We start from the raw sequence: 13,073 nt of genomic DNA, 5'->3' as shown, positions 1-13,073 counted from the left end.
ACTGCGACTGCGATTGTTTTCGTATTTAGGCTAGTTCCATTTGAAAACTACAAAAAAGGCGGAAAAAACAAACCCTTTGCTTTCCCACAACGTCATGTGCCGCTATAAGCAAATAACTGCGTACCCAGACTACTCGCCGCCCTCCCCCTCTGCACGCTCTTTGTTCGTTGTGGGTGCACAGCCAAGTTTTCACCCAGAGTCGATGCCAACAACCAGCATGGGAAACATCAGCAACAACAACAACAGCAACGAGCAATCGTCGCACATATCAGCGCCGTCATCTTGAGCGCTACGCCCTCGCCCAGAGACCATCCACCATGGAGAGCATCTCCGCTAGCAGAGCCCGTCTTCAATTCAATTCATTTTTATTATGATGAGCAGCCGCCATTCGCTGTAGCCGTCGCCAGTTCCAAGTTGAACTCGGGTCTCGGTCTCGAAAAGTTGGAGCTGGTTTTTATTATGTTGCTCCAATGTTGCTGTTGCTGTTGCTGTAGCTGCTTCTTCGTTGTCTTTTTCTTTTTCTGTCGGTTTCTTCTGCTTCTTCTTCTTCATCAGCGCTCTTTTTTATGTTTATAAAGTTTCTTCTTCCTCTTTGCGCTTTGTATATTTAAATTGCTTGTGAGATCGGCGGCTCTGAGTCGAGAGCTGGCCCGCAGTTTGGCTTTGTCGAAAGCTGAAACTTGGGTTTTTTTCTTTCAGTCGCCGTCGATGTTGTTTGTTGTTGTTGCGTTTCGTTTCGTATTTGCTGCTATCGCACGTTGTTTCAACTAAAGAATTCAAAGTGGCCACAAAACACAGCACCGCAGACAGACACATAGAGAGAGAAAGAAAGAGAGAGCAGAGACAGAAAGAGAGAGACAGAAACATAGCCAGAGCCAAAGCCCGAGTCAGAGCCAGAGTTGTGAGCTAGGCCCAGACCCCTGAGCAGGCAGGCAGTCGAGCCAGCGACCGACTTTATTGTTGAAGTCGACTTTTGAGTTGTGCCAAGCAAGGCCAGCACAGTGGTACGAAAACTAAAACTTTGATTGCCAAAAATGAAGCATAATACCAATTTTACATTTGCTTTAGTTTTTCTAAAATTATGACTTTATTTACTGATTATCACAGAAAAAAATAAACTTATCAACTAAAAAAATAAACTTGTCAAATTTAAATTCTAATAATTCAATTGAATAAATTTAAATATGATTTAATGATAATCAAAACTTCTACTTGTACATTTGCATTAGCTATAAAATAGTTTCAATTAATGTTTTTTAATCCATTAATTAATAAATATTTTGAAAATATTTAAAGTTTTCCCATGATTTTGCGCCACTGTACATTGAAGCGGACGTTGCGACGTTTCAACTGTTGGCCTGGCTCCGAGACTCTGGGGCTCTCGGCTTGGCTTTGGCTTTCGGGCAAACATTTCGTGTTGCTGTTGCCGTTGTTGTTGCCGTTGTTGTTGCTGTTGCTGTTGCTGACGATGACTGGCTCTCAGGTTGGTTGCTTGGACGGTCGTTGGGTCGTTCATTTGGTTCGTTTGTTCGGCCGCCTGGTTGGCTCATAACCTGAAACTTGAATATTGTGGAATTTGAAGGTAGCGACGGACAGCGACAACGACGATGTTGTTGCTGTTGCTGTGCTGGCTGTTGTCGTTGCAGCAGCAGCGGCAGCAGCAGCAGTAACAACTGCACCGCTGCGTGCGAGCTTTCGAGTCAGCCTCAGCCGTCAATTTGGAGCCAGTTGCCGTCTCCGCCATCGCCGCCGTCGTCGTCGTCGTCGTCGCCAGCTGAAACGAGTTGCTGGCGAAGCGTAAAAAAGCAACGAACGCTTGACGGGGCTGCCTGACTGGCTTTTGTGAGTGCCCCGTTGTTGCTGTTGCTGTTGCTTTTGCTCTTGCTGTGGCTATAGCTGTAGCTACTTGGCACTGGCTGGCTGGCTAGCTGACTGATGCTGATGCTGATGCTGGTGTGGCAATAAAATTCAACTGCCAACAGTCGCAGTTGCAATCTCAGTGTACGCAGCTCAAATCATGTTGCTGCTCTCTTGGCTGTTTTGAAGATGACTTTCGGCCGTTGATTGTTGGCCAGCGATGTTGTTGTTATTGTTGTTGCTGTTGCTTATAATGATAGCAACGCTTTTTAACTCACACCAACTGCGGCAACAACAATTTCTCCGCACGCTGTTGTAACAACTTTTTTTCGAAGGCAAATTAGCGTAGAAAGTTATTTTTGTTTGTTGTTTTTGGGTTTTTGATTTCCGTTTGCAGCTTTGCAGCTGAGCTTTTAATGCGAGAGCAGCAGCCGCAGCAGCTTTTGAAAACCGCTCAACTCGGCTTGCGCACGCGGCGTATGCGCAATGAGCTTTTCAATAGCATTCCACATACGCCGAGTGGTCAGCGACAATAGCAAACAATGAGCAATAAGCGATGTAGATAAGCACAAGCAATGACTCACACATACACACACGCACATACTCCACAGCTGACAAAGAACGAACTACGAACAACGAACAGCGAACAGCGAATCGATGACAAAAGTTATATGAGGAACTGCGATCAGCTCGGCATTTGCGAGTTCGCCTTAAGATGCGCCACAGTTGACGCAAGCTGCTCGATGCAGTTAGTCATAAGTCTAGACCGGCAGAGCCCCTATGCCGTAAATACAGCTGCAGACAGCGTGCGAGAGGGATGAAATGGATGACGGTGATGCGGCCGTCGCTGAGAAGCAGCCAAATGCAGACCCAAATGCAAAGAGCGAACCAGCTCGCAGACGGCAGGCAAACAACAACAGCAGACGGCGGCCAATCGGGGCTGGAAAAAACGGGCAAGGAAAATGTGAAACACATGCGACGACGACCTCGATGACGATAACAAAAAAAAAAAAATATATATATATATATATACATACACACACATACATACATATATGTATAAAAACAAGAAACTGCAAACGAAAACGAAACGAAACGAAAACTCACCCCGATGCGTTTTGTTGCTGCGGCTGCGGCAGCGGCTCAGGCTCAGGCTCAGGCTCGGGCTCGTATTCCCCCTCTGAATGCAGAAATATACGAGCATATGGCAACCCTTATAAGCATGACAAAGACTCGTCCACGGCACGAAACGAAACGTTCACACATCTGTGCTGTTAGCAAATTTCATGTGCTGCACGGCTGACAGAGTTGTTGAGTTGCTGTAGCAAGAGGATAGTGTTTCATAGACATTCAGATAGGGTGGCAACACTGCTCCAAATATTCAAATTGAAATCGGCTAACAATATTGTAGTACTGCAATATAAGGAAATAAAGATGATGCATATATTAGAAGATAGATGAATTTTGATGATCTGAGTTGAGTTGTTGATATAATACTCAAGTTCAACATAGAATACCGCAGTAATATTTTTTTAAAGTTTATTAGTAATATTCTTAATTATCATAATCATTATCATGCAGTTGATTGAGAATCAGAGTTAATACAATTGATAGGGCATCACATCAATTTGGTATTTGAAATACTTTTTAGTTCTTCCCATGGATCCAAAAGCCTGTTCACAAATGGAACGTAAATTTGAAATGAAACGAAATGGAACGCCCGCTCGTTTGCTATAGCATTGTTGTTCATTGTGGATTTTGAAAATCATGAAAACGCGGCCCCCAAAAATAGTTTCGAGAAACTCACGCAAAAGGCGGAAGTAATGAACGCAATGCAAAGACGACGACGGCGACGACGACGCAGCTAAAGGCGAAGACATTGAAGCCATCAGCCTCAGCGGCTGCCAGTTCCAGTCTCAGTCCCACGCTGATGCCTCTGACCCTGCAGCGTTCCCCCTCGCCGTTGCCTTGTTTTATTTTAAGAAGATTTCGAGCAGCCACAGCAGCAGCAGCAGCACTGATGAGCAATGCCAGCCAGTTAGTGGCGAGGGTGGATGGCTGGCTGGCTGGCTGGCTGTGTGTCTGTCTCTTCGTTTTCATTATGGTGCAGCGTTGGTGGTGTTGGTGGTGCTGGTGGTGGCTGCGATGAGCTCGACTGGGCTTGTTGGGTGTGAGTTCTTCTTGTTGTTGTCGCTCGTTCGGCTGCCGCCTGACTTCCATTTTCTTGATAAGTTTTTTGTGCCCTTTGTCGTTGTCCTGGGCCCTAGGCACGTAGACACGTAGACAGGCGCCTGACATTGGCTGCGAATCGCAAACCAGAGCTGGGTGGCTATTGGTGGCGTACTTGGGTGGGTTTGGGTGGCTCAATCACTGGCTGCTGCTGCTGCTGCTACAGCTGCTTCTTTGTGCAGTGGCTCACAATTTATGAGACAACATTCAGATGCTCGTTATGGGCTATGCTCTATGAGCTATATGGGACTGCAAGGAAGTTCTGTTTCCTGATCTATATATATATACCATAGTTGAGTTAGTATTATGAATTCTTATTAGTAGTAGTTGCTCTCTGCACGTTTATAGTCATCTAAATTACAGGGTATTTTTAAGTCATGACTTGCAGTTTTTCGCACTGCTAGATCCTTTTTGGCGGCAAACTTTAATCGAGATAATTTCACTTTTCTGCTTGCAGGTTAATTCAGCAATGGGTCTTCAAGCAACAGCCGCTACCAAGCGGAAGCATGAGCTGACCTTTGACAGCAAGGATGCGAACACCACGTACACCGGCAACTGTGCGCCTCCCCCGGTGAAGGCCAACAAATGGGCCATTAACAACAACAACTACCTGGAATCGCTCGAGGAGCAGCAACCGCTACAGCAACAGCAGCAGCAAAAGACGCCCACGGAACAGCTAACGGAATCCAACAACAATAATGTGGAGCCCGTAAAGCCAGCGCATAGTATTATTAGCAACGGTGACGAAGTTACTAACAACAACGGCAGCAACAGCAACAACAACAGCAACAACACCACCACCAACGGCAGCAGTAGCAATGTCAAGAGTCCTGCGGAGGTGCCGCTGCCACCAACAGCGAGCGCTGCGATACCCGAGGACAACATCGCCAAGCTGGAGGTGGTGGCCGCGGTGCCCTGCGAGCCCTGGTCAACGGCGGCGTCGCCTGTGGCGGCGGTCAACAGCGAGCCCGTCGACTGCATATCCAAGCTGCAGGCGGTGGCCGTGCCAAGCGATCCCTGGGGCAGCATTGCCACGCGCTCGACGCTCGCCACGACGCTGCTGAGCGCGGACGAGCTGGACGACGATGATGATGATTTTGAAGACGATTACGAGGAGGAGGAGAGTATCATACCCACCTACTGTCCCATTCGCTATCATCCTTTTGCCCAGCAACAACAGCAGCAACAGCAACAGCAGCAGCAACAACAACAGCAGCAACAGCAACAACAGCAACAGCAGCAACAACAGCAACAGGCAGCTGCGGCTGCGGCAGCGGCAGCGCAGCAGCAACGCAGCTATCCTCCCGGCTATGGCAGCCGACCCTCCTACTATTCGGAGCCGTTCCCGCAGCAGAATTGCTCGCGCACCGGCAGCCCGCAGCATATGACGCCGCGAGGATTTGCACCGCCGCAGTGGACCACGACAGGCACCGCAGCTGGCGCCGGCTCAGCGGGCGCGACGAGCAGTGCCGCGGCCACGCCCAGCTCTGCGCAGCAGCAACAGCAGTTCTATGAGAATGGCGGCGGCGTTGGCGTCGTCTATGCGCAGCCAGCACCACAACAAACCATCCGCTGTGCCGAGAATGGCAAGTCGTACATGGATCTGGGCTGCAGCAGTGCAACGACGACGACGCCAACCAGCGCGCTGCCCACCAGCAATGGAGTCGCCGCTCCGGCTCCGTTTGTGGCCGGTGGACTGCCACTGCCGCTGCACGGGCTGCCGCTGAAGCGCTGTTGCGACGGACGTGGCGGCTGGTGCAGCGCCAATCGCAGTTGCTACAAGGACACGCGACTGAAGATTCGCAACCTGTCCATGTTCAAGCTCTCACGCTTTCGCCAGGTGTCGGAGCAGTCACTCTATCGCTCGGTGCTCATCTGCAATACGCTCAAGCGCATCGATCGAGAGATCGAGACGGAGGCCAAGGAGCTGCACCATGCGGCGCAGCAGCATCACCAGCAGGCAGCAGCCGCAGCAGCTGCTGCCGCCGCACAGGCGGCGCAATATCATCCGGCCTATCAACAGCAGCAGCAACAACAACAACAACAGCAGCAGCAACAACAGCAGCAGCAGCAGCAACAACAGCAGCAATCTCCGCCGGCACCGCTGCACCATCAAGACTATGCGCCTGTGCTGAATTGCGCTCGGCTGGCCAACATGGATCACTATCAGCAGCTGGCGCAGGCGCCCAGCTTTCAGCCGCAAGCGCCGCTCGGCTATCACGAGCGGCTGGAGGCGCCGCCGCCGCCGTACAGGGCTGCAGCAGCTGCAGTTACCCCCAGTGGCTTTCCAGTGGCACAGTCCGGGCATGTGGCAGCCGCCTCGGCGACCAGCAATTGTGATACGTCCTGCAGCACAACGCTGCATCCGTACGATCACTATCCCTTCCGGGAATCGCAATCTGGCCGTGCCACGCCCTTCCCCACCTGTCAGACGACAGCGACACCAGTGGCAGTGACAGCAGCTACAGCAGCCGCCCCTGCACCACCCGCTGCCAGTGCGGTGAGCAGTGTCAGCGTCATCCCTGCCATCGTCAGCTCGAGCAGCAGCAGCAACAGCAGCAGCAGCACCAGCAGCAGTAGCAGCGTAACCGCCCCAGCTACAGCTGGCCAGGCCGCAGTCTGCTCCAGCGCCTCCTCCACCACCAGCAGCAACAGCAGCAGCAGCAGTGGCAGCGGCAGCAGCCTCAGCAGCTCCGCGTCGAGTGCGGTCAGCGCATGTGACTCGAGTGACTCGGGCTATGCGGATGACGATTCGACGCGCTCCATTAACTGGAGCTCAGTGCTCAGCCTCAGCTCGCAGTCGGCGCTGGATCCGCTTAACAACAACGATCTGTTCAACATACTGCCGGCGGCCGCCACACCCACAGCGGTGCCCGTGTGCATAGCGAGCAGTGGCTCCACCCTCGCATTCAGTGGCAGCTTCACCACGGTACAGGCGAGCGCCAGCCAGAGCAGCAGTCACTCCTCCGCCTCAGCTTCGTCCACAACGGCCACGTTCACAACTCTGTCGACGATTTCATCCGCAACGCATTCGCTGACGTCGTCCTATGTGAGCAGCATCAGCTCGAATGTGTCGGCAGGTGCGAATACGTGGGAGTACGGATTCCTGGACATGGAGTTCGGTCTCGGATCGGAGTTCACCGAGCTGGTGCCCAGCTGCAAGCTCAGCTCCGACGATCTGTTCAAGAACGGCTTAAGCGCAACCGTCGCTAGCTCAAACGAGCTGGAACAGCCCGCTCACATCATGGTCGGCAGTTAGTATCAGTTGTAGGTGTTTGATTGCGCCGGAGACGTCGGCCGTGGCAGCCGTTGGGCTTAGCGTGCTGGTCACGCCCATCCAAATGGCGCCACAGCCCAATTCCAAGCAGTATTCAATATGTGTAATTGTTGTAGCAAAGAAATGAAACGGAATGAATGAAACAGAAACACTGTTAAAGTAATTTCGAATTATGCTCAGGTTGTGAACGTGCATGTTTCCCCGTCCCTCACCCAATACTTCCCCCTATTCGACAGCACCCACCCGATAAAAAGCGGCTCAATCCCACTTTACCCAAATGCCCAGCCAACAAGCAATCGCCGCCAGGGGGCGCTAGCAAATAATTGCAATTGTATTGAAAATGAGAAAAAGGAGAACTAAGAGAGGAGAATGGTATGATAAATGAAAACTATTAGCAAATTTTTTTAAGTGTATATATTGTAAAATGTCAAATGTAATGAAGAGAACAACTTCTAGCATCTAAGTTAAAAGTAAAAACAATTATATATACATATATAGTATATATATGATAAATATATCTATATTAGCGCGTATGACATGTAACTTTAGCTTTGTTAGTTGCAATTGTTGCAGTTTTTCGATTATACACTCTCACACTCACACACACAAACACACTTGCACTCACACCAACATACCATAAGTAATTGGAAGAATAGCAATTTTGCAGAAAAACAAAACACAGCAAGTAAAATTTGGTAGTAAAGAACAACAAAAACAAAACAAAACAACATCAAGCAAAATCGAAAAACGTTTACTATATTGTAGCCATAAGTATTATTATTTATATACAAATACAAACAAAACAAAAACATAAATCTTAAAACAAAGTTTTACAAAAAAAAGAAAAAAAATTTAAAAAATTCAAAAAAAAATTTGAAAATACAAATACAAAAAATTTGTTAAAAAAAAATTACAGTCTTTAATTGTTTGGGCTTTTATTGGAGTTTCAAAAGAATGCGCAGCTTTCTGAAAATTCTGATTGTCGAAGTCACAAAACTGCATCTTTTATATATATTCTTTGCCTTGCTAAATTCAAGCTATAACATTGCACCATCTATAGTTTTATGCAAGATTTAAAAACTATGATTGATGTCTTAGCTTGTTAATTGTGACTATTTGGCGCCATTTATAGTTTAAAATTTGCAAAGGACTAGAAATTCGGAACCTGCAGTTCAAGCATAAGATTTAAATACTATGGTTGATGTATTTGCTGAAGTGAAGTTATATCGTTGCGCTCTCTATAGTTCAAGCTATGTTAGATATTTGTGGTTTGTAGCCTCCTTAAAATTCGGCGATGGCATTGCTCCATCTAGTTGATGTTGATGTATTACACTTACATTTAGGTTTACGTCTTTGCTTTGTGGTTATAATTTAGCTATTTCACAAATCTCCGAAGAATAGTTAAGTTTCGCATTAGCAATGAAAGCTTTTGGTATGGAACTTAGCTTACCAAAGCCATGGTTCTGCCCTTGGCTATTCAGCAATTTCGTATACTGTACTTTTGTATAAGATAGTCAAGGAAAATGATCCATGTTGTTGAATGTCAATTAACATTTACAAAACAGCTGATTTTCATAATGCTAAACTCAAAATGAACTGTTCAAAAAACAAGTTGGCATCGCTATTTACATTTCTGTGCAGTTAGCAGTTTGGTCACCTGTTGAACACCTGTTATTAGTTTGTCTTCTTCTTTGGTCGCGTGCGGGTGTGTCGCGGCCGTCGATTTAAATTGCGTCGGCGGCATTGTTTATAAAATCAGTTCACTGAACAGTGCTCGCGCGTTTGTGTTTGTGTTAAAGTTCTTCTGCGCGTTGTTTATATGTAAGTTTTTAAATACCGCCAAGTAATAGCTAATGCATATTGAGAACAACGGAAAAGAGCAAAAATATAAGAAAACAGAAAATAAATTTTTTTTTAAGGAAAAGAAGTTAGCAAGTCGAAGAGTTCTGTGGCGACGAACGCGGCAAACAGCAACAGCAGCAGCAGCACAGCAGGCGGTGGCGTAGGCTGTAAAAATAGTTGTCTGTCTGGTTTTTGTCTTTGTTTGTGCATGAGGCTGCGTATCCGTTTGCATGTGTGTGTGTGTGTGTGTGTGAGTGTGCAGCAACAATTTAATTGTGAACTAAAACAGTTCAATTACAAGCAATTACAAATATTTAATTTACTTTGAATTGCATTTGCGCCTGGGGCTGTAATTAAATATTTCAGTTGCCAATGCAATTGGCATTAAATAAACAAATAGTCAAAAGATAGGCAAATACAAATATAAACACATACAACAAACAAAAGGCAATCACAACAATTACAAAATATATTTGGGGAAGGGGAACATTTGAGTGGGGGGCTCAACTTGGGAGCATAAATGGCGTAATCATAATCTTTTTGCCCTCTTTCTAATGATTCAATTAAAAGCGCAAATTGCAGGCCAGAAATTCAATTTAGCCAATGTGCGGTTGTCGACGCGTCGCGACGTCGACGTTGACATTGAGGTAGCAGAGGCCAACGCGTCGCTGCCCGTCGCTTTCTGGTTGCTGGCTGCTGCTTGCAGCAATACGTGCGTCGCGTGCCTTTTGTTTTGTTCTTGTTTTGCGCTATGCCGCGAAACGTCACATAAAAAATGTATTTATTCTTGCTGAATATTTATTCATTTTTATTAATTTAAAAAAGCAAAAAAAAAAAGCAAAAAAAAAAAAAAATGTTTCGGAATAAAACCTGTTTTATATGTGAATAAGTGAACAAAATCACAAAGTGTAATTGTTTGAGATATTTGCGGTGTGGTTTCTGTGTTTGCATGGCTGTGTATATATATTTAAGTGTGTGTGTGTGTTTTTGCCCTTCAGTCAAAGTAACGGTTGTTTATTGCAGCGAAAGAAAGAGCTAAATGAACGTAGGGTGAGGCGGAGAGACAGCGAACGAGTGCCGTCACATTTTTTGCTCAGCAAAACAGAAACAACAATTGACGCCGGCATTGGCTTTAAAAACAAAAACACGTAAAAAAAACAAAAAAAAAAACGCAACAGCGGCCACATTCCAAGCGACAGCGAGTGGCCCCCAAAGCTCAGGTCAGCCGCCCAGCGGCTCTCTCACTCGCACAGCCGCTGCACCAGCATCAGCATCAGCATCAGCCTCAGCCTCAGTGGGTAAGTCAACTACATCAACGCCAATTTTCTGCTGCTGCCACGTCTTCTTCTCTTTTTTGAGTTGTTCGCCCCTGCCGTCCTTTGGTTTCAGTCTTTCATGTTATTATTTCTGTTTTGCTGTTACGCCTGCCGACGCGTCGGCCGATGTAAAGAGATTTTTGCGTAGAAACTACATATTGTTTCATATCCACATCGTTCCCATGTATTTGATTTCTTACTATTCATGTTATACCCTGTTCGCATTGCGTGTACCTAGAATGAATAAATTATATGTGAAGGTAAATTGCATTAATATACTATAATTATGAATTCAAATAAGAACAGAATTTTTTTCTTTAAATATGCCTTATACGAATCTATGCATAAACTAAAATTTTAAATTTTTACGTCAACTTTGCGCTAAAAATGGGGTATCTGTTAGTTGCAAATCTTCCGCTAACCCATTGTAGCTTTTTTCTGTTCGTTGTTTATGGGTCTTCTTCTCCTACTTGCCGTTAAAGTAGCGAATCTACCAATAGGATGCCAGTTTCAGATCATCAAAGAAACAGCAACGAAAAAAAAAAAAACACATATTCCACCCAACTGACTTAATTATGTTAATTAAGAATCGCTATTGCCTCTAATGTAATGTGCAGAGAGTGTTTTGTGAGGTAAATAGGCTTTGGGGTTATGGGACTTTTGGGGGTACGTGAATTGGCAGCAAATTCTTGTTGTTGTTAAGGTAATTTGCACATCAGGTGCGAATGGAATATGAAGTGAGTGAATAAAAAAAACTGGGTGAATTTCAAGACTAAAATAAATTGATTTCACGCTTGTGTCATATGACACAAATCGAGCTTCTGCAATTTTAAGTCTGGATTAAAATTAAAAATAGACAAAATAAAATGCAACAAAGTTATTTGCATTTATTTATTTCTGTAAGATACCAGAATATAATAATTTAAAAATATATATTATAACTGTCTATGTATTGAGAGGTCCTTCCATATATATGTGCATAAATATATCTACATATATATTTACATATATGTATATGTATGTATATGCACATGTATTTTAAACGATTTTGTTATATTGCTGTGATTGTTAATTCTGAAATCACTTTATAATTGAACCAAGGTCTTTTTTATTTTTTATTTTTATTTTCAATTTAAGCGCTCAGTTAATTAATTTTTATTTTTATTTCTGATGATCTTTTAATAATCAATTAACGAAATAAATTTGAAACATATATATATAGAGAGAGAGAGAGAGCAAGATGAAGAGAGTGGTAGAAAAAGAGAGAGTATGATCTATGGCATTGAACTTCGTTACTCTGTTGACCTTTCAATCATTTCGTAAGTTTATTGCTGCCATAATGATGAGAGACAAAAACACATATAATAATATTATTTTCAAATTGAATGGACACAATTGATTGTGGAAAATGTGAACATGTAATAAAATTGAAACTTACAAAAATTGATCAACGGACCGAAGATTATTGCTTCAAGCTAAAAATTAGAATTAGAATGAACAATAGGATTAAATGTCTTCAAGTAAATTGTACATATAAATATATGTAGATGAGTTTATTGGTTGAAAATTTAGTTTATTTAGTATATTTTGCTTCAACGCAAACTTAATTCCAAATTAATTTTACTTAGCGATAAATGCATAAAGGCACGAGCTGTTTCATTAATAAATTTGTACTGTTTAATTATATTTTTAACACTAAACACTTATTGTCCCCTCGCAATTATCTCCTCTGCTCTCCTTATCTATAGTTTATGTAGCCATTAGATCGAAACATTCAGTTATAAAAGCACTAAATCCTCTATTTTTGTAAAATTTATTGCGAAACTACAATAGATGCATATCTCGTACTCTTACCCTACAGCCACCTCACTGGGTTCAGCCTCGTTCACTAGAGAATTTCGTAATTTTCCAAATCACAACAAACAATGGGAAAAATGCGAACGGCGTGAAACAGAAGGAAAAAAAAAAGCAAAAAAGACAAGAAAAGACCAAAACAGACGGCGGCGGCGGCGGCTTTTTGGGAAACGCCTTCTTAACAATAGAAAATCTCTGAAAGTCGTCGACGGAACTGCGTCCAAATGGCGTGCTGCACAGTTGGTGTTGTTGTTGTTTGCGTCGTTGTTGTCGGTGCTTGCCGGAAGATATTTTAGACTGGCTTGCAGCGACGCGGGCTTTTGTATATACACAAACACAAGCGAGGTTAGCAGGGGCCGAGAGAGCTGGACAGTGGTTCCGAACGTGCCTCCGTATTTGGACAGAAACAAGTTTTATAGTTTTTACGCTGACGCTGACGCTGACCAGCCAGTCAGTACATCGAGTTCCGCTCAGCTGTTGTTGTAGTTCTTTTGCCGGGACGGGCCTAGGCTGCGCCCAGCTAAAAACCAGTCCAGTTTAAGTTCCAGTCCCACACACCCAGCCAATACTCCAGTACATTTAATGCCCTGGCCCCTACTGTAGTTTTGAACTAGTTGCGGTGTATCAAATCAAGTCTGACCACGAAACGACCCTAGCAGACAATCGCCCCACCCCCTCTGCACAGCTTGTCGCACTTT

At 44.8% G+C, this 13,073-nt stretch overlaps 2 protein-coding genes across 4 annotated transcripts in view; both read left to right on the top strand.

Annotated features, from left to right (window-relative positions):
- LOC6574126 (AF4/FMR2 family member lilli) overlaps window positions 1-8,156 on the top strand; it is a 35,975-nt gene extending 27,819 nt beyond the window's left edge. For both annotated transcript variants that reach the window (XM_032728846.2, XM_032728851.2), the window contains exon 2: window positions 4,544-8,156. In XM_032728846.2, coding sequence (XP_032584737.2) covers window positions 4,544-7,345 — 2,802 coding nt within the window. In that variant the 3' untranslated portion in view covers window positions 7,346-8,156. The remainder of the gene's footprint in view (window positions 1-4,543) is intronic.
- An 878-nt stretch (window positions 8,157-9,034) lies between these two features.
- LOC6574125 (cadherin-87A) overlaps window positions 9,035-13,073 on the top strand; it is a 56,340-nt gene continuing 52,301 nt past the window's right edge. Inside the window, exon 1 of one of the 2 annotated variants that reach the window (XM_044008345.1) lies at window positions 9,035-9,184. The gene's annotated coding sequence lies outside the window, so the exon portion shown is untranslated. Of the gene's footprint in view, window positions 9,185-10,344; window positions 10,504-13,073 lie in introns of those variants that run through there. The other variant, XM_044008346.1, reaches the window with a different exon arrangement.

Source organism: Drosophila mojavensis, unplaced genomic scaffold (genome assembly GCF_018153725.1).
Source record: "Drosophila mojavensis isolate 15081-1352.22 unplaced genomic scaffold, ASM1815372v1 contig_277, whole genome shotgun sequence".
In the NCBI taxonomy this organism is placed as follows: domain Eukaryota; kingdom Metazoa; phylum Arthropoda; class Insecta; order Diptera; family Drosophilidae; genus Drosophila; species Drosophila mojavensis.
The sequence above is the reverse complement of the archived record's forward strand: the minus strand, read 5'-3'. Positions and strand labels throughout refer to the sequence as shown.